This window comes from Panthera tigris, chromosome B2 (genome assembly GCF_018350195.1).
Source record: "Panthera tigris isolate Pti1 chromosome B2, P.tigris_Pti1_mat1.1, whole genome shotgun sequence".
NCBI lineage: Eukaryota > Metazoa > Chordata > Mammalia > Carnivora > Felidae > Panthera > Panthera tigris.
In genome coordinates, this window is record NC_056664.1 from 119,113,030 (window position 1) to 119,134,418 (window position 21,389).

At 42.0% G+C, this 21,389-nt stretch overlaps 1 protein-coding gene and 3 non-coding genes across 4 annotated transcripts; all 4 read left to right on the forward strand.

Annotated features, from left to right (window-relative positions):
- The first annotated feature begins 4,063 nt into the window (after nt 1–4,063).
- Nucleotides 4,064–6,823, forward strand: RPS12 (ribosomal protein S12). Its single transcript, XM_007078601.3, has 6 exons — nt 4,064–4,156; nt 4,279–4,329; nt 4,514–4,630; nt 5,684–5,786; nt 6,213–6,314; nt 6,734–6,823. The coding sequence occupies exons 2-6, from the start codon at nt 4,316–4,318 to the stop codon at nt 6,794–6,796; spliced, it is 399 nt and encodes a 132-aa protein (XP_007078663.1). The 5' UTR covers nt 4,064–4,156; nt 4,279–4,315; the 3' UTR covers nt 6,797–6,823.
- LOC122238947 lies at nt 4,858–4,930 on the forward strand. The gene has a single exon (XR_006218084.1). It is a non-coding gene; the product is annotated as a small nucleolar RNA SNORD101 (small nucleolar RNA).
- Nucleotides 6,043–6,119, forward strand: LOC122238964. Its single transcript, XR_006218101.1, has one exon. It is a non-coding gene; the product is annotated as a small nucleolar RNA SNORD100 (small nucleolar RNA).
- On the forward strand, nt 6,479–6,608 carry LOC122238959. Its single transcript, XR_006218096.1, has one exon. It is a non-coding gene; the product is annotated as a small nucleolar RNA SNORA33 (small nucleolar RNA).
- Nucleotides 6,824–21,389: the final 14,566 nt, after the last annotated feature.

A 21,389-nucleotide genomic window follows, 5' to 3' on the forward strand; every position in this document is an offset into this window, starting at 1 on the left:
GGCATGAACAGATTTCCCCTCACAGCTTTAGAAGGAGGCAACCCTGGAGACACCCGATTTCAGACCGCTTGCCTTCAGAACTGTGAGATAATAACTTTCTGTTAAGTCACCCAGCTTTCGATATTTTGTTATGGCAGCTGTAGCAAACTAATACATCTACACCTAGATCAAGAACCTAAATTTCTACTGCTCTCTTTTTCTGCCTTAAACTGCAATATTCCCTTTCTCCGTCTATCCAACTTTTTAGCATGATGAAGTAGAACCAGTCACATTGTTCCCAACTTGAGAGGTGAAGAGTCATCGCTGAATTCTGTGACCTCTCATCCACATCTGGGCAATCATCTGAATGGATGTAGGGTTGGAAGCATGAGCTTTGAAGTCCACTGGGCTCAAATACCAGCTTCAATATTTACCAGCTGTGTGATCTTCAGCAACTCTCTGAGCTTGCTTTGTTACTTTGTTAACGGGGGCTAAATAGACCACTGCCACATAGGCTCTCAAGGACGATCAAGGGAGAAAATACATGATAATTTAGCACACTACTTGGCATATAGAAAGTGCTAAACAAAATTACTTATTGTTTATTGTTCCTAAAGCAAACTTCAGAATTTAACTTTCATGTGTATTTCAGATGCACACTGGGGTACAGTCTAGAAGTATTATAATCAGTAACTGGCCTTTAGTCTCTATGTAACCATTGTCTTCCAACTGTTGGCAATATCTAAAGTTGAAAGGAGGTAAACTTAAACAAGTGAACTAGGAGAATTTATATTAAAGATTCCTTGAATCACCAGTGTGTCCTTTAAGCTCATTCCTGGGATTAGAAACAGCTATATTACTAGAACTTTAAAAAACAAAAAAAAAAAAAATTGTAGCTCTGGTTTTAAGGAGAGAGGTTTATAACTGATAGAAAAGGTATTTATAAGGTGAAATATTAAGGCATAGACCCATGATATTTTAGACTACCAGCTTCTAGAAGACAGAAACCAACAACATAAGCTAAAAGGTACTTGTTTTCCCCCTATGTAAATACATTGTTTGGGAATGATTATTTTCCCCTTTTAAGTATCTTGAGTTTTTACCAAATTCTCACATTCTAAGATTTGTTTTGGGGGCGCCTCTGTGGCTCAGTTGGTTAAGCGTCTGACTTCGGCTCAGGCTCAGGTCATTATCTCACAGTTCATGAGTTCAAACCCCACATCTGGCTCTCTGCTGTCAGTGTGGAGCCCACATCACATCCTCTGTCCCCCCCCCGCCCTCGTGCACGTGCGTGCACACTCTCTTTCGAAAATAAACATAAAAAAAAAGATTTAGGGGCGCCTGGGTGGCTTAGTTGGTTGGGCGTGTGATTTTGGCTCAGGTCACAATCTCACAGTTCGTGGGTTCAAGCCCTGCATTGGGCTCTGTGCTGACAGCTCAGAGCCTGGAGCCTGCTTCAGATTCCGTGTCTCTGCCTCTCTCTCTCTCTCTCTCTCTCTGTGCTCCTCCCTCACTCTCTCTGTCTCTCAAAAATGAATAAAAAGTTAAACTTTTTTTTTTTTTTTCCAATTTGGGTTTTGGGGGGGAGGGGAAGACATCTAATATGAAACCTAATGCTTAGCATATTAACTTTTATTAACTTTAATCACACATTTGCTGAAACTACCGCATTCTCTTTCAAAGATACAAATGCGGTATGATAACTTCCAAAACAGTCAAGGAGACATCTGTGCCTCTGCCCTTACTCTCCATTTCCTTCATCTTCCCTGTTTGGGATGCTATTAATTGTTCTTGTTGTGTTTTCCCGTTTCAAATGTTGCCACAGCCTTCAATCCTTTGTCTTTCCACATCATCCCCACTCTCTGACCCCCATGCTGCTTTGTACCTTCCCTGTGGCCTTTAGGTATTCTAATCTTCGGTTCAAATCTTAATCCGGCCACAAACACGAGAGTGGCAGGAATAAATCTCATCCTTAAAAATCCTGCAGCTTTTTTTTTTTTTTTTTTTTTTAAGCAAAAGTTAACTAGGTAACTAAATCGCCAACTAAGTGAGCAGCATCCTTTTAGGAGGAGTTATGAGTAGAAAACAGCAGCTCAACACTTTTAAAATGGAAATTTGAAAGCACACACAAAGCTAAAAAGAACTATATAAATGTATTAAACTTCCAGTCTCTCTCTGTTCTGGTTAACTCTGCCCCGCACCCATGTTACCCATTTTTGTTTTCTTCAAAGACTTGGGGAGTCTCACATTATCTGCTCACTGTATCCATGGTGCTGGCACTTATCAAACACCTAATAATTGCTGACAGTGATAGGCAAAAGATAGGATACAAGAGGCAGAGATGGAAAGATTAAGACCTAAGGTCCCTGGGTGGGGAAAAACACAAGTTTTGGAACAATGCAGAGTGTAGGCCCACAGCGAACCCCCTCAGGCACAAGGGTCCTCTTAAGAATCTAACAGACACTACCCACCCCCCAGATTTCCCTCAGAAATCTGACAAAAGGCCTGACTAAAAAAACGAGACCACAACACCGTGTGACCCACCAGGAAGGGTTTGGCCATAGAGCACCCCTCATACAATGGAAGCGAGCCAATCAGGAATGGACAACCCAGCGCCTAGTTATCAAGCCAATATGGGTAGGAGCAGAGAAAGAACCAGGGGGAAGGGAGGGCAACCAGAAGCTCATAAAGCAAGTACCCTTGCCTAGGGTCCTGGGCATTCACTTTTGAATGCCACCTCTCTGAAAGGAGGGCTTCCATACTTTTCTTCCTTTCTTACATTCTAATAAACTTTTGCCTGCTGCTCATTTTGTTTCCACCTCTTCATTCTCCAAAACCGCAAGACAGGAGCGCCTGGGTGGCTCAGTCGGTTAAGCGTCCGACTTCAGCTCAGGTCACGATCTCGCGGTCCGTGAGTTCGAGCCCCGCGTCAGGCTCTGCGCTGACAGCTCAGGGCCGACGGCTCAGGGCCTGGAGTCTGCTTCCGATTCTGTGTCTCCCTCTCTCTCTGCCCCTGCCCCGTTCATTCTCTGTCTCAAAAATAAATAAATAAATAAATAAATAAATAAATAAAACAAAAAACGTTCAAAACCGCAAGACAATGATGAACCCCGGGTATCGACGTAAAAAAAAAAAAAAATCCTAAAACAACAGGCTTGGGGGCTTATCAGGAGAGGAAGTTCAAAAAAAAAAAAAAGGCAAAAGGACTACTGACTATATGCGGCCGTATTTCATATGTTTGCGTTTTGAAATGGGGACAGGAGAATGACCAATCAATGCAAAATTCAAAATGTTGCTTTCAGTAAAAGTCAGTTTCAGGGATCTCACATTCCACTCCTAACTCTTCCAGGTCTGTATGGCAAAATTCATGCCGGATTTCTCAAAGACTACGTTCTCTCTTTACTATATCCCGAACCCAGTTCCTGTGTCTGGCGCGTCGTAGGCGTTTTAAATGCACCTAATAAAATGCACCTACTGAATCCCGATCTGCGCGGGTTTACGAATTTCGGGAACAATCTGGCGTTAAAAACAAAACAATTTTAGAACCAACTGCATTTAGAAACTGTAACCAACCACCTAACCAGAGGTTCCACTTTAGTCACACAACGCCGGTAAAGAATTTGCGGCGTACTTAGCAGTGAAGACGTGCCGGCTTTCGTTTCACAGCAAAACACGCACAAAACGACACACTCGCAGACGTCTAGAGTAACTGAGAAGTAATGCGAAAGCGGGCCGTGCAGGAAGGCCCAGTTAATGGGTTCGACAGGAAATTACAAGGTACTGACTTAACGAGGAAGACAAGGAACCAGGGAGCTAAGACCACGCAGACGCGCGCTTGGCCCTTCTCGCGCTCCGTAGAACCCACTCTCTGGGCCTCCGTAGGCCACGCCCCTGGCGAGGAAGGATGATGTGAGGCTGCCCGCGTTGGTGCCTGTTGCGCGTAAGAGTGACCGGCAGCGGAGAGTCGGAAGACTAAGAGTAATCTTGCCTCGGATTGGCCTCAATCCGGAAATAGAAATTCTCGAAGCCCGGCACCACCAAAGCCACCTCTTTCGTGAAAGGGAGTGCACATGCGCCTAGGGGGTGGGGGTCCTGGGAAGCCCTTAAATACCGTCATGCGGGCGCGCACGACCTCTTTCCCTGCCGCCGCCGAGTCGCGCGGAGGCGGAGGCTCGGGGTGAGTTGAACGGTACTGGGGTGGTGGTTGTGGTGCTTTTGGCCGGGATTGGGTTTGCGCGGGGTTGTTTGTTCAGCTGGTGTCTTAATTTTTTAACCTTTTTTTCTTTCTTTGCATTACAGTGCGGTCAAGATTCGGCTCCATCCGTAACCCACCGCCATGGCCGAGGAAGGGTGAGTCCAGGGTCGGAGCCGTGGGGGCGGGGAAGGGCATGGGCAGCGAGCCTGTTGTCGGGTCTCAGGGTCAGCCGCGGCCTCCTAAGGGCGCCTGCTGTGCCTCGTTTGTGATTTTTGAGTCCCAAGCCGTCCGGTGGTGCGTGGGGAGTTTAGTGATGGTTTTGACTTGCTCCGTTTTCAGCATTGCTGCTGGAGGTGTAATGGACGTTAATACTGCTTTACAAGAGGTGCTGAAGACCGCCCTCATCCACGATGGCCTGGCACGTGGAATTCGCGAAGCTGCCAAAGCCTTAGACAAGTACGTGTATCAGTCTCAATACTGTGGGTTGTTGGAACCGGAACAAAACTGCAGCCAAGGAGAGGAAGCGTGAAGTTCATGGTGTTAGCACAAAAGTTCTGAATGGCATCCGTCCTACAGGAAACCTAGGAAAAGGTATCAGAACTCAGATCTGTGTGGCCCACCTAAAGTATGTGGGTTCTTTTGGAGTGGGGATGAGCGCTTTATTCTTAAAGCAAGACTACAGTGTTTGAATGATGACTTAAGTTGTCGGATACCCCTTCACTCTTTCTGTGAGTGAAACCTAACAGTCTGACAAACCTGTAGGTTGTGGGGCTGATTTCACCTTAGGGGGCAGATAGGTATCCTCGAGTGAAACTAGAGGATTTCAAGCTAACGTTGCAGAAGCAACTGGACTTAAAAACGAGTTCAGAAAGTGGTAGCCGTAGAAACCCACGTTAAGTACGAAATATTTGTAAAAACACCCATTTAGGTTTTCAGTTATTTAAGTGGGCAAGACAACTGTGTGTGTTCACTATTGGAGTGGAGCATCTGTGCCCTTTAGGAATTTCTTACAGCCGGGTTATATTTTAAGATCTCTTAGTTCGCCTTGGTGTAGAGTGGCTTCTTGAACCCAGCGAAGTCGCACTCTGCCGGAAGCCCTTCAGGTCCTGGCGTGAAGCCCCTGCGCTGTTTGTACAATGGTAGTGCTGGGCAGTATTAAGTTTTTAGGCCGGTAGCCGGTAACGACTCCGATATCGTAGTTCGTTTCTCATACTGCCTTTTAAACGTGTAAGTGGCTCTCAGGAAAGGATTTTTCTTTGGCCACAGATGGGTAAACCGGTTGTATGTGAAGTTGGTATTTTTAGGGAATCACTGCAGGCCTGGTAGTTCTAAAGACGTGTGAATGTATATGTTTTTTGACCGGCTTCTCAAACTGAGGCAGTTATGTTCTCCAGTGGGGGTGCTGCTTGTGTTCCCCCAGTGTAGCCATTGCCAAGATAATTCTCGTAAAGGGTCGGTAGTAGTAGGCTCAGATTCGAGTTGCGGTTTCTGTTGGATTGTGCATTTCAGGCGCCAAGCCCACCTTTGTGTGCTTGCATCCAACTGCGATGAGCCTATGTATGTCAAGTTGGTGGAGGCCCTTTGTGCTGAGCACCAGATCAACCTAATTAAGGTAAGCTGTCCATTTTTTTGAGTTGAGAGATGCTTTAGCGTCGTGAAAATAGAGCCAGTTAGGGTCATGTTTGGGTTAAAGCTATTATACTGGAGCAAGTTCTGTATAAAGATGGGTCATTTCTGATGCTGTGAAAAACATGGCTTAAACTTGGTATTTTGGGCTAGTTTATGGGAATGCTTCATTCGTGCAGAATGAGTTGCTAATTTGGGTATTGGTACAGAAAAAAGTGGCAGTGCTTCTGGGTGATTTTGGTGCTGTACATGATGACAACTGGCTCCCTCTACTGAACTGCTATGAGGAAACTGCCATGTCACCCTATCTGACTACAGCTACCGTCTCTGTTTGACTTACTGTCCTTAGTATTAATGTCTGCTGATATGGTGATCTTTTTTTTTTTCCCCCCTCTTAATTCCGTCCCAATAGGTTGATGACAACAAGAAACTAGGGGAATGGGTCGGCCTCTGTAAAATTGACAGGGAGGGAAAACCCCGTAAAGTGGTTGGTTGCAGTTGTGTGGTGGTTAAGGTAAGTCCGTTTTTATCTCTGGGTTGAAGGTTGTGCTGGGAAACTGCATAATTCTGTACTCAGTTTCAATTGTTAAAGTCCAGAACCTCAACGAAAAAGATGTGTGATTTTCAACATTCGGAGTCCGTTTTCAGCTTTTCAGAAAAGGAAAATAGGCTGTAATGAAGCCGGCCAATGAATCTGCTTAGCTGAATGTGTTTCTGCAGAAATTTAAAAAACGCTGGCAATAGGAACGCCATGTTACGAGCCTTAAAGACATTGAAGTCATTAAGGTCCCTGAAAATGGCTACAAGAAATTTTAGTGATGGGAAACATTTTCATAAGACACGAACTAGTTTTATAAAGCTTCACCATAACTAATGCTAACAACTTGGTAGAGTTATTAATGTTAGTCAAAAAAATTGCTTTTTATTTTTTAGGACTATGGCAAAGAGTCTCAGGCCAAGGATGTCATCGAGGAATACTTCAAATGCAAGAAATGAACAAATAAACTTGACTCTTGTTCCTCACCTGTTTTTTTTAATTTTTATTTTATTGGGGGCAGTAAAATAAGATCTCTGTTAGCAAAAGACAAAAGATAATCATTGTAAAATTAGCCAAATTACTAGAAGCAGGTTATTTGTCTCCTGGTGTCTAAATGAAGGCCTACTCCAACCAGTAAGTAACTTCGGTGTTGACAACTGAAAACAGAATGACCTGAGTAAACTTGGTTTTGCAGTGATCAGTTCGTGACAGCCAGGGCTTCTTGGGTGGGTGCACATTCACCACAACTGAGGGTAGAACAGCCTAGGACCTGGAGTAATGGGCTGAGGCTGGTCAAGGGTGGGTGTGTCTTTACAACTTGTGACAGCAGACTGAAGGTCACACTAAAGTATTAAAGCTCAGAAGCGGGATACTCAAGTCACAATCTGGGGGGGGAATTAGTGATGACCCATGTATTTCAATAAGCCTGTACCCTTGGTACAGTACCCTTGGTACTACCTTCTTCAAAATCCTACTAGAGATGGTTTCCATCCTCTTTTTCTACTTCATTGTTCTTTTTTTGTCTTCTGTCCTCAGGTAAAATGTCAGTGTAGTCACCAAGACCTCTTTCTGGTCAAATCCAGTAGCTTCACAGCCTTCCTCTTTACCTCTTGGTGGCATTTTCTAGAATAATTTTGTCTGTACTTTAACTTTGGCCAGATTCAGTCCTCAGCCCCTTTTGCTGCTTTGTAACAGAATTTGGCTGTGGTCCTGTTTACTTCTGTGCAGCCTTCGTGGCCTGGGACATCCTACTCCTGTAGCTTCTACTCTAGATTTCCTTTCCTTTCCAATTTGAGTTCTCTGTTTCGGTTTTGATTCACTCTAGATAAATGGTGTGCACTAGGGGGTATCCCTTGAACACCCATTTGTAGCTCAAGTTTTGTATGCCTCAAAGTGAACATCTTCAAATGTTTCCGGTTAGAATGTAGCATTCTTGAATATCTAGTGTGTATCAAGTGCTGCACCAAGCGTTGACCTCTACTTTGTACCAGCTTAAGGCGGAGGCCTGGGGCATCCTCAGCTCCAGCCTCTACCTTGTATAGCTGTGGCAGACTCTTCAAGGGATTGTGGTGGCCCCTCGGCTAACTGCTGTGAGTCACGGCTCCATTCAGTCAGTCCACACGGCTCTTTGTAATTCATCTGTGAGCTCATTCTGCCTCAAGTGCAGTTTTCTCTACCTGGCAGTCTTCTACTCATCCTTCAAAACCCAGTTTAAACCCAACAGTTGGGATTTGTCTGTAGCTTCTGTGGGGTTCGCAAGGGAGCTCAACCATGGTGAGGTGCCAGGGTAGAAGCAGACGTCTTGTCTTCATTTTTCACCGGGGAAAAGGGTAGTTTTGTGAAACCAGTTGCTATGTGCACTTAATCTTGAGGACTAACCTCATGGACCCAAACAGATCCCTGAGCTAAGCACTTTATACTGTTTTCTTGCCCTTGTGGTCAGTGACACTCACTCCTGTTCACTTTGGCAATAAGAAACCTCCAAGCCGAATATTCCATTTTCTTTGTCCTTAGCTTAGTTTTTATTTTTGCTTGGTCCTGATTTTATTAAAACTTCTATTACATGTATTCTTGGTAAGCTAAATGCTTTTAAAAAATGAACCAGGACATCACAGGAATTGTAAAAGCCGAATTAAGTTGGGGTGTGTTAACAGGAATTTGTTCATTTTCAGCTGGATCGTAGAGGCAATGGAACCGTTATTTGGGCAGAGGTGTTACAAGTCCTAAAAAAGTGGAAATACCATTTAGGGCTAATGTAGTCCTTAAGTTGGCGGTAATTTTTTTTTTTTTTTTCCTTTTTAGGTAAGTATAGAGTTAGGTTCAAGGGATATGTTAAGCACAAGCAAGCTTTTAGTTTCTCTTCCTGTACTCCTGAGACCCTTGGAAGGAGGAGGTGAGGCTATTTAGCCAAGGAGAGGAAACGAGCACAGCTTTCAACGCTCCAGACTGAATATAGGACAGGCTGAGAAGGATAAGACATTGTCTTCCCAGCCAGGGTCCTCAGCTCCATCCACGAGCCAGAAGAGAACTTCCTAGTAGTAAGTTCCAGCAAGAGCAATGGGGGCACGATGGCTGGGCTAAGGAGGTGTCCAACACCGAGGCCATCAGACTCTCCTCTTCCTGTATGGAACCTGTTGAGTGAAGCCTGACTCCCTATTGGGGGCAGAGGGGTCTCACTTCTTTCAGAGGGTGATGTGGTATTTGGGACTTTGGCCACATATTAATGCATCAGAGTGTTCAGAGAGATTCAGACTGGTGCTTGCTCCCCAGGCAAAAATAATAATTGTTGAGTCCTTTTTAAAAAAACATGGTTTACTCTTCAAGTAGCATAAGCACACCTAAATTCAAACTGCTTTATCCCAAGCAAGGTGTTGAAGCCAGCTTTTTATCTAAAACCTGCACAATCTAACTGAAGTCTGCTGCTTGAACTTGCAGTACAATCTGGCTTTTCCTTGGAAACTTTCAAAAATGAGGGAGCAGGGGTGCTTGAGGATTCTATATCTACCCAAAAAGGGCAATCTTCTCAATTTCCTCCTGGTTTGCACGAAGCATGTGTTAAGAGTATTCCTCTGCTTTTCTTTGGCTCCGTGGTCACTGACCATCATCCTCACATTCCCAATTTGGTTTCTATGGCAAACTGGCTTTGGAAAGGGAAAGTGCCAGAGAGGAGACAGAAGTACTTTTATAGGTAGAAACTCAATCTCTTTCAGATCTCTATGAACTCAACTAGATTGTGAAATGTGCAAAGGTAGAGGCACTGGTGATCATCCTGTGACCCTGCCAACCCAAGGGGTCCCATCAACTCTTCGGGTTTTTGATGATAAAAGGGAGAGAAAAAATGTAAACATCAATTCAGAATGTCCTTAGTTATGGACACACATTTATTGACCACTTACAAAGGAACGAGTGATTATAGCAATTAGTATATTTACGACAGGACTATTGGAAATACTTTTGTGGGTTGAACTAGGGGAATGATTAAGTAAAATGTGTTTCAATTACATAACGGGATATGATGATGCCACAAAAATGGACAGTACAGAAGGACATTTGTTACTATATTTTAAAGCAATATTAAAAGTATGATAGGGCCACATTTTGTAAAAAAAAATAAAGGAATATATAAATACACATCGAGATTTTAGTGGTTGTTTCTTACAAGGTGGGTATGTGGGCTTTTTGCTTTTTTTTTCATTCGACATATGTTGCTTTTATAGTAAGAAAACATATTTAAAGAAAGGAAATGATGGTATAGGGCTCTCTCAGGGTTAACATTAAGTATCACAAATATAAAAGTTTTTTAAAAAATTAATGTTCTGTGAACAAGTGCCTTTATTGACTCGTCTAGTAAAATAGTTGGGTAAAGCACAAAAAAGGCTGACCTCAGACTTAACCAGCAGAGGGCAGTAAGAAGCTGGCGCCTGGTGAGGGACGGATGGGGGAACAAGCCCGATAGGCACTAACCAGCGTGCTCGCTTCGGCAGCACACTGACTGAAGTTGGAACAACCCAGAGACGAGCGCTGACCCCTGTACGGGGATGACACATCAGTTCGGGAAGCGGCGCTAAGTACAGCAGGCTCCTCATAGGAAAAGGTTCTTCTCCCACTCTTGGAAGATCAGTGGGCTTTAATTTACTACTGGCTGCATTTGCTCTTTGCCTTGCTATTGCAGAATCCACAGCCCCTAGCAGGGAGGTCATGATGTGCCGGCAGGCTGTCAGGAGAGGCGACCGTGGTTATTTTATGTACAACCGAGAAACGGAAACTCTTGCCACCGTTCCCAGAGGAAAAGGTTTGGGTCCATAATTGTATGCTTTTGTTAGACTCCTTTCTCTTCCACTACACTGAGCTTTGTGGAGAGCTGCCTGTCCCAGAGCGGGCCTGTTTCAGGCCTGTTTTGGAAAATGGGCATCGCTTGGAGAGTATCAGGGCAGCGGAGGTATTTTGGAGATTACAGAACACAGAGTCACTCCGTGGAAGCATTGACTTTGTTCCGCGCTGTATCGCTGGGACCTTGCTTGCTCTGATAGGCCCTCCAATATTTTTTGTTGGATGAACAGATTTGACCTTTCAATCTACTTAGCGAGGGACGGAGGGAGGGAGGTAGTGGGGTTTCTTCTCAAGGCTTACACTCCCCAGCCTCTTTTGACACATGAATTTCTCATGTTCCTTTTTTTCTAGCAACAGTAGTCAATCTCTCAAGCGGGGCCTCTTTTAGACTAGAACGGTGCCAAGCTGTCTCAGCCTGCCTTCGCTCCAGCTCCACTCTAGGGAGCAGGGCAGAGAAATGTATCCTATCACAATATGGGGTACAGAGCTCTAAGAGTCTGAGAAATCACTTTAAAAGCCACTTTGAGACCTGGGAACAGTAAAAAGCATGTGAGTTCGGTGAAACTATTTTTACATTGCAATGATTTCTTTTTGAAGCCTATTTATTAAGACACATGCCAACAGCACGGTATTGTACAGGCGATGTGAACGAAACCTTACACAAATGTAGTATTTGTCTTTTTATTTTCCCTTCTCTCAACTCAGCTGCCCCCGACTAAAATTTACAAATGGATATAAAAATCCTGTTTGTACCTGGTTGGCTTGTTAGACAAACACTGAGTGAAAGGCCTGTGACATTTCATAGCACTGCCACCAGATTAACAGGAGCAAAATGCACGTAAAGAAAGAAATAGCTATGGGATTCATAAGGGGGAAATAAAATATTAACATACAAGAGGCTACAAATTAAAAGCCCTGTCTTCGCTTTCGGATCCGATGCTCGGATGTACTCGGTGAGTTGCAGGGGTCAGCAGATGTTCTGCTAAGTGGGCGCAGGTTGTGAGTCGCTGGGAGGTGCTTCCCCACACGTGGATTATAAAATGATGCAGTTATGCCAGTATTTCAGAAGGGAGTCCCCATGTCATTTTTAAGAAGAAGTTAGAACCTTCCCTACTCTGACCCACAAGCTGCATTTCGGAAGGCAGCAATGCTCACTGCACCACCAGCACCACGCCAGGAGCTGAATTCGGGAATCATCCCATCTGAAATCTTATATTCTAAATTTCCGTCCTGTAAAGAATCTGGAAATTTTAGTTTAAAACATGAAAATGATAGCACACATCATGTGGGCCATGCTGAAGGGCAGGCGGAGGATTCAGAACTTTGTCTGGAGAGCGATCGAGGTTTATTAAAGCTTGCAGGTTTTTAAGTAGCTGTGATCAAGGCATAAAACTCACACTTGTTATGACCTTGATTGTTGCCTACGGTTGTCACGTGAAGCGCGCCTCCTTCAAAGCATTCCAGGTAGCATGGCGGCCATCTGGAGGGCTGTTGGCAATAGAGTGCAGGACAGATGTAGGTTTGGCTAACATTCAGTTACAGTTTGCAACTATCGGGTTGGGTGGCAGTAAAAATAAAACAGGTAAGAAACGAGCTGGTCTTCAAAGAGGCTTCTCTGTTTTAGTAACACCGCTCACTGCGTTTCCCCTGTCGTAGCTTGAGAACAACGGGCAGGGGTTCCTGTCATGAAGCAGAAACCGGCCCGAACAAGGACACCCAGTACTTTCTCGCATAAGGACAACTTGAAAGGAGGTGTTCGGTTTATTTGTGGCAAGTGAAGGTGACGTTGTGAAAGCAAGCTGTATTTCGGTGGGGGTGGGGTGCGAGTAGAGAAGAAGAAAGAGGAAGGTGGGGGGGGGGGGGACAGGGGAAAAGAGACAGAAGAAAAGAGGAGAAAGAGGTGTAGGGGCCAGGGGCAGACTGCCTCAAGATGGAACACTTTGGCATGAAGATTATTTTGAGTTAAAGGCCATCAAAACCTAGTAGATTCAGGGAAAAGCTCTTTACCTCCCCAACAACTGTCTAAATGGATGGAGGTCTTGCTTGGTCCGGAAGGAGAGCTGTCACCACAGAGAACTACATTATGTGATAAGAACTAGGTATGATAAACAGGGAGGAAACTGGCAAGGCCTGTTTGATCAAAGTCCTTCGTGTCCCATTGTTTCCGAGCGGCCCAACAAACAGTCGTTTACCAAACATTTAGTCTTTTTCATCTTCCTGTGCATTTCATTTCTTCCCTTTGGAGTCCCGGGCCCCTACCCCCTTCTCTTTAGTTCAGGATGACATATACCCCTCATTTTGCCTGTGTTTTGAATTTCCATGTCTGTATGGATTTCCTGTACATAAGAAATTAAATTTGATTTTCTCTTGTTAACCTGTCTTTGGCTAATTTGATTCTTGGTCCAGCCAAAAGGACGTTGATGGGCAGAAGAAATTCTTCCTCCCAGACAGAGGGAAGGAAGAAAGTAGAGAGAGGGAGGAGAAAAGGAAGAAGGAAGAGGAGGAGGAGGACAACAAGAAGCAGGAGGAGGGGAGAAAGGAAGAAGGAGAGGGAGGGAGGAGTGGGAGAGAAATACATGTTCATGTTGTTATAACGTAGTAGGAAGAATTTATAAATTTTTTTTTTTTTAATTTTACTTCTGAGAGAGAGAGACAGAGCGTGAGCAGGGGAGGAGCAGAGAGAGAGGGAGACACAGAATCTGAAGCAGGCTCCAGGCTCTGAGCTGTTAGCCCAGAGCCCGATGCGGGGCTCAAACTCACGAACCGTGAGATCATGACCCGAGTGGAAGTCGGACACTTAACCGACTGAGCCACCCAGGCGCCCCTGGCAAGAATTTATTAGTTTACTCCACACGTTATTTTCTTCAGTGACAAAAATGAGAAAATGTCGACATTCGCCTTTGATTTTGGAAGGTCAGCAATCACTTAACGTTGTAAGTCATTAGTTGAAAATACGTATACATGAGCTGAATATCAGCTGACCAGTCCCACTCACATTGCATTGGCTAGAGGTCCAGTACTTGTCTTTCCTGGTGATCACAGTCTCAACTTCAGTGGTCTTTTATTGAAATGGAAGTGCTCGCAATCATTGCCGGTCCCCACCCTTGTACTTGTGTGCTAAAAATTCTTCTCAGCAAAATAAAACATTATAGCCTACCTATATGGTTAACTCCATCTTCCTTGTAAGGCAAATTTGGAAATTAACTGCCAGTTTGGATGAGTGATACAAACCCTTACTTAAGGAGAAAATACATTTAATAATATTTATATTACTTTATTTAAACCGGAACACAAATAACCAAGCACAGTCTTCCCAACACACAAATAATATAGAACAAAAACAAACCCCATATGTAGAGTTGAGTGGGCGAGCATGTAAATTGTTCCTTTCAGCCTTTAATTCTGATTCTTTGTTGGCTTGATGCCTTGATGAGAGTTCAACTGTGCAGAGAAAGAATAGACCTTTCTTTTATTCTATCATTTTGTCATCTTAGGCAATCCGCAAATTGCTGCGTGTCTGATTTGAGTCCTTTGAAGAGAGACTACCAGGAAGGGGTTCTTACATAATTCTGGGCTCTATTTAAGAATAATCATTTAGTGCAAAAAAAAAAAAAAGTGTATTTCTATCATACTTATCATGATCACCTCCCAAAGTTAGCTTATTGCTAAATGGTACAGAATTTAGGGAATTTTAGTATTTTATATAATGACACAAGTGCCTTCTTTAATATTGCCATCTAAAGTAATCATAATGGCAATTGTGGTAAATTGTTTTCTCACGGTAGCTACCTTGCCTCTATTACCATTACTGGTTGTGTTATTTTATTGAGGTAACTCTGTGGGCTGACTAAAATGTGACCTTGCTATTTTCTTCCTATATTTCTGGAGAAGATGCTTTCTCTTGCCCAGAGAGAATTAGGTCTGGAGTTTAGGCCTGAAGTGGCTACATTTTCCCATGGCAGACTCCACTTTGCAGTTAGAATCTGAATTTTTCCGATGGAAGGACCTGAGAAACGTTTTTGTTTGTTTGTTTGTTTGTTTGTTTGTTTCCTTCCTTTTCCAGCTGAGAAGACACAGTCCCAAATCCCAGGGCATGCCCCAAGAAGCCTTTGGACATGTGAATAAACTAAGAGATTACAGGATTTGTCACTTTGTTGAAGATGAAACTGTTCTGTACTTAATATGTAGAGGGATTATATTTGTAAATTGCTATGTGTAAGTGAAAAATATCAGTGATGAGAACCGCAAATATACTATAAGTCCATAAACACATTTTACTGCCTGAAAAATAAGTTAATGATGGCAATTTAGTTGGCTCCCGCAAGAGGAACGTACAGATGTGGAAGATTGTTTATACAAAACTAAAATGTGCATGCATAATCTTCCACAGGCCATCCCTTTACAATGCTCTGCACTTGGAGTTTGGCTGTGCGGTATTTTTCTGACCTGCACTTGTTCCATATTATCCAGGCCAACAACGATACAGAGTAGTGAAGGTTCCCAAACTAGAGATCTACAGTGGAGACCCTTGTTGGGCCCTCGATATACAGGTGAACTAACCGATTCAAAGATGTGTCTTTAAAAAAAAAAAAAAAAAAAAAAAAAAAAAAAAAGGGAAGATAAGGGGAGATATTTGTCCAGAAAACAGTGATTTGAAGAAACCTTGTCTCAAAGTGAATAATGACGATGCATTTTACAAATGGTTTCAGCTAGCTGCTTTATCTTGCCATTAAATAAAGTAAATAAATTTGCCTCACTTTTCAGAAGCGGTTATAAATGACTTTAAAGGAGGAAGGAGCATTACCATCTATAACCGATTGGTAGGAGACTTGGACTTTTTCTTTTAAAAATGGTTCTGGATTAGATATCCAGTCTTCAATATACTGTTGGCAGATGTTGCTAATGTTTGTCAAGAAGAGCCTACCTCTTAATGATCTCTTTGAGTTATAAGCATGAGATGTGGATTCTTACCCTAGGCCAGAATGCAGTTCCCATCCACACAAATCTGAGGAGACAATTGCATTCAAACATCAGTGTTCATGGTTTGTGAGCAAAAATAAATAAATAAATAAATAACTTTTGAAAATATGGAACTCTCTGGTGAGTATGCTTTTAGATCCTAAAAGTTAACGTTGAATAGAAACTTTTGAAACGTTTATTTGCTCACTTGTCTCTGTACCTTGGTAAAATTCCACAATAAAACTGTAATTTTTGTCACCATTGAACTTGCCTTCCACCAGCTCTCTGCCCGGTGAGTGTTTCTAAATTCGGAATCGTTGAAGAGAAATCAATTTCTTGAAAACACTTTCGCTACCATTAAAATTCAACACATACAATTGTTATTTTTAAAGTTTTAAAATGCTTTGTTTATCTTTCGTTTGAAAAAAAAAAATAAGTAATTGATAATGGAAGCAGTATTTAGAAAAATCAGAACTACCACCTTAACGTCTCGATAAACACTCCCGAACTCCTACAGTAGCTTCTCTCTAAAGCATATCTAATTTAAAACAAAATTATTGTGGCGTTGCCATTTTGAATAAAATTGGCCTTAATCTACTGGATGAGCAAAGTTAGGAGAGAGCCAGCATTCTCTAGTTGGTCGTTTTTATCCATTCCATTCCTTTGTGTTCCTTTGGAGGGTGATTTCATTACATTCTGTGCCATGAACAGAAGATGGCAGCATTACTTCAGACGTTCTGGAAAAGGCGGCTGCTAATCCCTTCTGAAAAGAGAAGGTTGGGAGCCGAAGGAGAGTAGAGTTAGAGTAGCAGGTGCTACCGTGTGTCTATCAAGCAGGATACACAGGAAACAAATGTGAAATAAAACTGTTTAATGCCTCTGAATGCTGCAGATTTTTACGCATATTTTCCAGTGTGGTAGTCCCTTCCTTTGTAAAAATGAAATGGGTCAGATGTTGAGATTTTTATGGGATTTAGGAAGCTGTACATGCCTAACAAAGAACTTGGCCCTACAGCTGTGGGATTTTCAATCTCTGTTTTTTTGTTTTTTTTTTTTTTTTATGGAGAAGTAATTTTCTAAGAACACTAAACACGTATCTGCTTTCTTTCTTCTCAAATTTCTAAACAGACTTTAATAATAAAGAACAAGGAACCTGGATTTCAGATCAATAAAAATGCATATATGCACCAACACTAGAAGTACTACTAACTGCTTTGTTAAATGTTAATGTGGGAGAAAGTGATTAGATTAGTAAATCCGCGGGCCCCCACGTCTCTGAACCTCTGCTTCTTTTCAGTATTGTTTGGTACCTTTCTTGGCAGAGGCAATTTCAAGGAATACAAACATGTAACGTGCAACCTGGATATATTTTGCTGCAATCCTGAAAAAGATACATATCCATAAATCAATCTACATGCACTCTATGTGTGATGAACTTGGCATAGTCTTTCTCAGCTTCCTTTGGGAATTTTAACCAGCTATTAGAAGAGTACCTGGAGAATCAAAATTTATTGGCTTTACAAAAAAAAAAAAAAAAAAAAAAAAAAAGAGGAGAAAACAAAGACCTAAATAGAGAAGGGTTTTTTTTGCTACTTATGGTAGGTCTTTACCCTGGTTAAGAAAGAAAAGATTCCAAGGATTGTTTTATTGTATTTTATTATTATATTTTAATGTTTGTTTCTTTTGAGAGAGAGAGGGAGACAATGTGACCAGGGAAGGCGCAGAGAGAGAGGGAGAGGGAGAATCCCAAGCGACACAGAAGCAGACACCAGGCTTTAACCTTGAGATCGTGACCTGAGCTGAAATCAAGAGTTGGATGCTTAACTGATGAGCCACCCAGGAGCCCCTCCAAGGATTAATTTAAACTGGAGAATTGCATTCCAGCCTTTACCTTCATTTTAAAATTCTACATATTTAGATGTCTTATTTAAAACATTTTAAAAAACTCTACCTTTAAATATGGATTTCTATTTCTCATTTTCATAAACCTATGAGCTTTGATTTCCTCATGTCTTCATAGAGTCTGCTTCGTAGAGTTATGCTTGTTGTTTTTTGTTTTGCTTTGGGTTTTTTTTGTTGTTGTTTTTTTTTGGGTTTTTTTTTTTTGTGTTTGTTTTATTTTTAGAAAGCAAGCCTCCCACAATGGCATCAATTTGACTTCTGTGTACTAAACAGAACGTTTTATTAATAAGCCAACTCTTTTTCCATTAAAATCCAGGGTTAACAAATACATAAATATAGCTTTTATGGGTTGACCAGAGATTCAAAGGTGAACTTGAAATTTAGTCCACGACTTGGCAGCTTATATCACTGACAGGGTTACTATATCAGAAATAATGGCTTGAGCGTGAGTCTGAATAAATGAAAACCATAGATGTTTAATCGTAACTCAGTAAGAGCTTTATCCTAGCCTCCATATGTAGTAGGAAGGGAATATCTAATCTTAAAACCTGTTCCACCTTTCTTTTTCAATGTGCTTTCTTTCACATTGTGAAGAAAGGGACTGCTAGTTTTCATCCCTTTTGACATACTAAAGACTTTAAAATGAGATTTGACAGAGGTTTTTGGTAGGTTTGGAGGACCAACCAGTGGGCATCAGATTTGTTAGTAGAAGTTGTGGTGTTCATAATCAAGTCATTTGGAAAGTGATAAGTCAAGCAAACACAATGGCTTCCAGTGTGTGTGCACATGGGCACACACGTGTACTGGTTGTTTCAGCCCACAGTGACTTGGGTATGAATCCTGGCTTTGCCAATTAGTGACCGTAGGACCTTACAGAAGTCATTTAGGTTCTATAAACCCCAATCCTTTTTCTCTAAAATAGGAATACTAATAATATCTTATAGCTTTTTTTTTTAAATGAAGATTAATTAAAACGGTATGTGTCAACTGCTTAGCCCAGTGTTCAGAACATAAATGGTGGTGGTTATTATTATGATGATACAGAATTATCACAGCAGATTTAAATAAATATACGTGTATATAAAATACAATTAGATCACTTTTGTCTTTGCAAAGCCCCAGGCTATATCAAGATAGTTTTAAAATCTGTTAAAAACTTGGATATCCCTTAAGGAATAGGTTTATACCTTTTAGTTACATAGTGCTTGAAACAATATATTTGTGTAACCTTCTCAGAAAAGTTTTATAAATAGCTTTCGAAGGCCATGAACTTTATTAGGGTCCCGGTCCTAAGGGGTTCATAGAAGCTGGTCTGAAGATTATTTAGAAAGATTATAGAAAACTGTTCTGCCCAGTGGGAGTTTATGTCTGTTCAGATTCCTGCTCTTGACTTCAGCCCTCAACTCTGGCTTTGTGCTTCTGTAGATAGTATGCGTGTTAAGAGCATTGGCTGTGGCTGTGTGGAGACATTTCTCTGAAAGGCATTTCTCAAACGGGACATCCATTCTTGCACACTACTTGCGTACTGGATGTTTAACACAATGTCTTACTTTTTATTTGTGTAGAATTTTTTTTTGTTTGTTTCCTAGGGAACAAAACAAATTTAAATATTTCCAAAATCTAAGCCTTCTGCCTTGAATGCTCCTTGATTGTTGGGTCTGTTGTGCTTTTTTGTTGTTGTTGTTGTTGTTGTGTTTTCTTTCAATGACAGTTTAGGTCTTTGAACAATGAGGTCAGATAATCTTATCCCTGATTCTGCATGCTTCTCTCCCTGCACTTTCTTACCTGCTCTAAACCCTCATTTGCACACCCACGCTAGCTTAGAGATTGCATCCTTGATTAAGACTCTCTTGAAGGTAGGAGGCATTCTTCTATGCGTTCCCCGATGCCTAATGTGATGGTTTATTTAAAAGGTATTTAAGAAATGAGAACATGAATATGAACTGTGGTCATATTTTGTGTATTGGGGATACAAGCACTGCCAAATATGATTAGGATAATATGGAGGTTCTTCATTATGGAAAGATGACAGTTGAATTCTATGACAGGGGTCATGTGTGGTGCAGACTGAGCAAACACACTCTTTTCACCATTATAATTTAGGCTAATCTATGAAAGAATTACACAGAAAGCTACTTTGCATATTGAGGAGATACCATGTTACTCTAAGGGTGATAGAGGCCAAAAAGAGTAAGTTTGAGTAAGTGTAGAGGCAAAATGTAAAACGAATAGTGAAAGGAAGCCACAAGTTTTGAGTAAATCCCTAAACATTAGAATTAACGTGAGCTGTCGCCATCTTGTTTCTGCCAAGATTGAGCAGTTCTATTGAACAGGCAGAGCCCAGCCTTGGACAGCAGGGCAGTTCTTATGCTCTCGGGGGCCATAAAGAATGGAAGGTATCACCGTTACAATTTTATAATTATTTTGTCCTTGTCCCCAGCACCCTTCATCATCCTCACATAGCAAAACCACAACCTTGGCTATTACAATACTGTTAATACAATACTGGTTAATACTATACAAGTGAACCTATTCCGTTCCTACGCCCACACAGCTGGACACCATTGCAGAAAAAGCATGCAACCAAATCAACTGGGTTCATGTTGCAGACTGGAGGTTAGAAATTGTGGTGGCAAGTTGATGTTCCTCCCTGATTATTTTTGTTTCTCTCATTGAAACAAGGAAGCAAGGTCACCAGCCAGAATCAAGATGAGGGAGGAGGTGATGGAAATTTGAGGTGAGAGGAGACATCAGGAGAGAGACAGAGTGAATGGGCAAAGTATATGTTCCTACATCCTTTTTAGCTACTGTCCCCATTTCTCAATTCCCATTTATAGCAAAACTATCCAAAAGAGTTGTCTGTACTCCCTGTTTTCAGTTCTCCTTCCAGGTCATCTCAAAACCACTCCAATCAGTATTCATTCAAAATTCCCCTGAAACTTCTCTTCCCAGGGTCACCAGTGAATTATGTTATTAAATTTCATGTTCAATTCTCAATCCTTACCTTTCTTGACTTCTTGGTAGCACTTGAGAGTTGATCACTGTCTCTTCTGTGAAACACTTCCTTTACTTGTCTTTTGTTTTTGATTGCTTCCTTGACTCCTCCTTCTTGGTCCATATTACCAGTTCGTTGTTCTGTCTCTGACCTAAATATTGGAGAAAGCAGGTTTCATTTCCTGGATCTCTTCTCTATTCACACCCAGTCTCTTGGTGGTCTCATCCATAGTTTTGTGGATGGCTTCTAAATGTATCTCTCTCTCTTTTTTTTTTTTTTTTTTGGAGAGAGAGAGAGAGAGAATGAGTGGGGGAGAGGGGCAGAGGGAGAGAGAGAGAGAGAGAGAGAGAGAGAGAGAGAGAGAGAGAGAGAGAGAATCTCAAGCAGGATCCATGCTCAGTGCAGATCCCAACTCGAGGCTCAATGCCATGGCCTTGGGATCATGACCTGAGCCAAAATCGAGAGTTGGATGTTCAACTGACTGAGCCTCCCAGGCTCCCCTAAATCTACATCTTTTTAATAGAACTTTCCTCTGAACTCCAAATACCATATACCCAACAGCTCACTTAACATCTCCACTTGGATGTCTAAAAGGCTTCTCAACCAAGCTTCTCATCTTTCCTCCAAAAACTCCCTCCATTCCCGATTCCTCCCCATTGTGGTTAATCACAACTCTATCCTCTTAATGGCTCAAGTCAAAAACGTGGGAGTCATCCTTGCCTTCTCTCTTTTATACTCCACTTTCAATTCTGTCAGCAAATCCTGTTGTTTTTAACTTCAAGATATAGTCAACATGAGGTAATCTCTTACGACCTTCATTGCTTTCATTCTGGTACAAGTCAGTATTATGTCCCACCTGGATAGCT

Bases quoted from the DNA above. Each gene is read 5' to 3' on its own strand.
- RPS12 (XM_007078601.3), top strand. The intron at 5,787-6,212 runs GTAAGCTGTCCA...CCGTCCCAATAG, and splicing joins ACCAGATCAACCTAATTAAG to GTTGATGACAACAAGAAACT. The intron at 6,315-6,733 runs GTAAGTCCGTTT...TTTATTTTTTAG, and splicing joins GCAGTTGTGTGGTGGTTAAG to GACTATGGCAAAGAGTCTCA.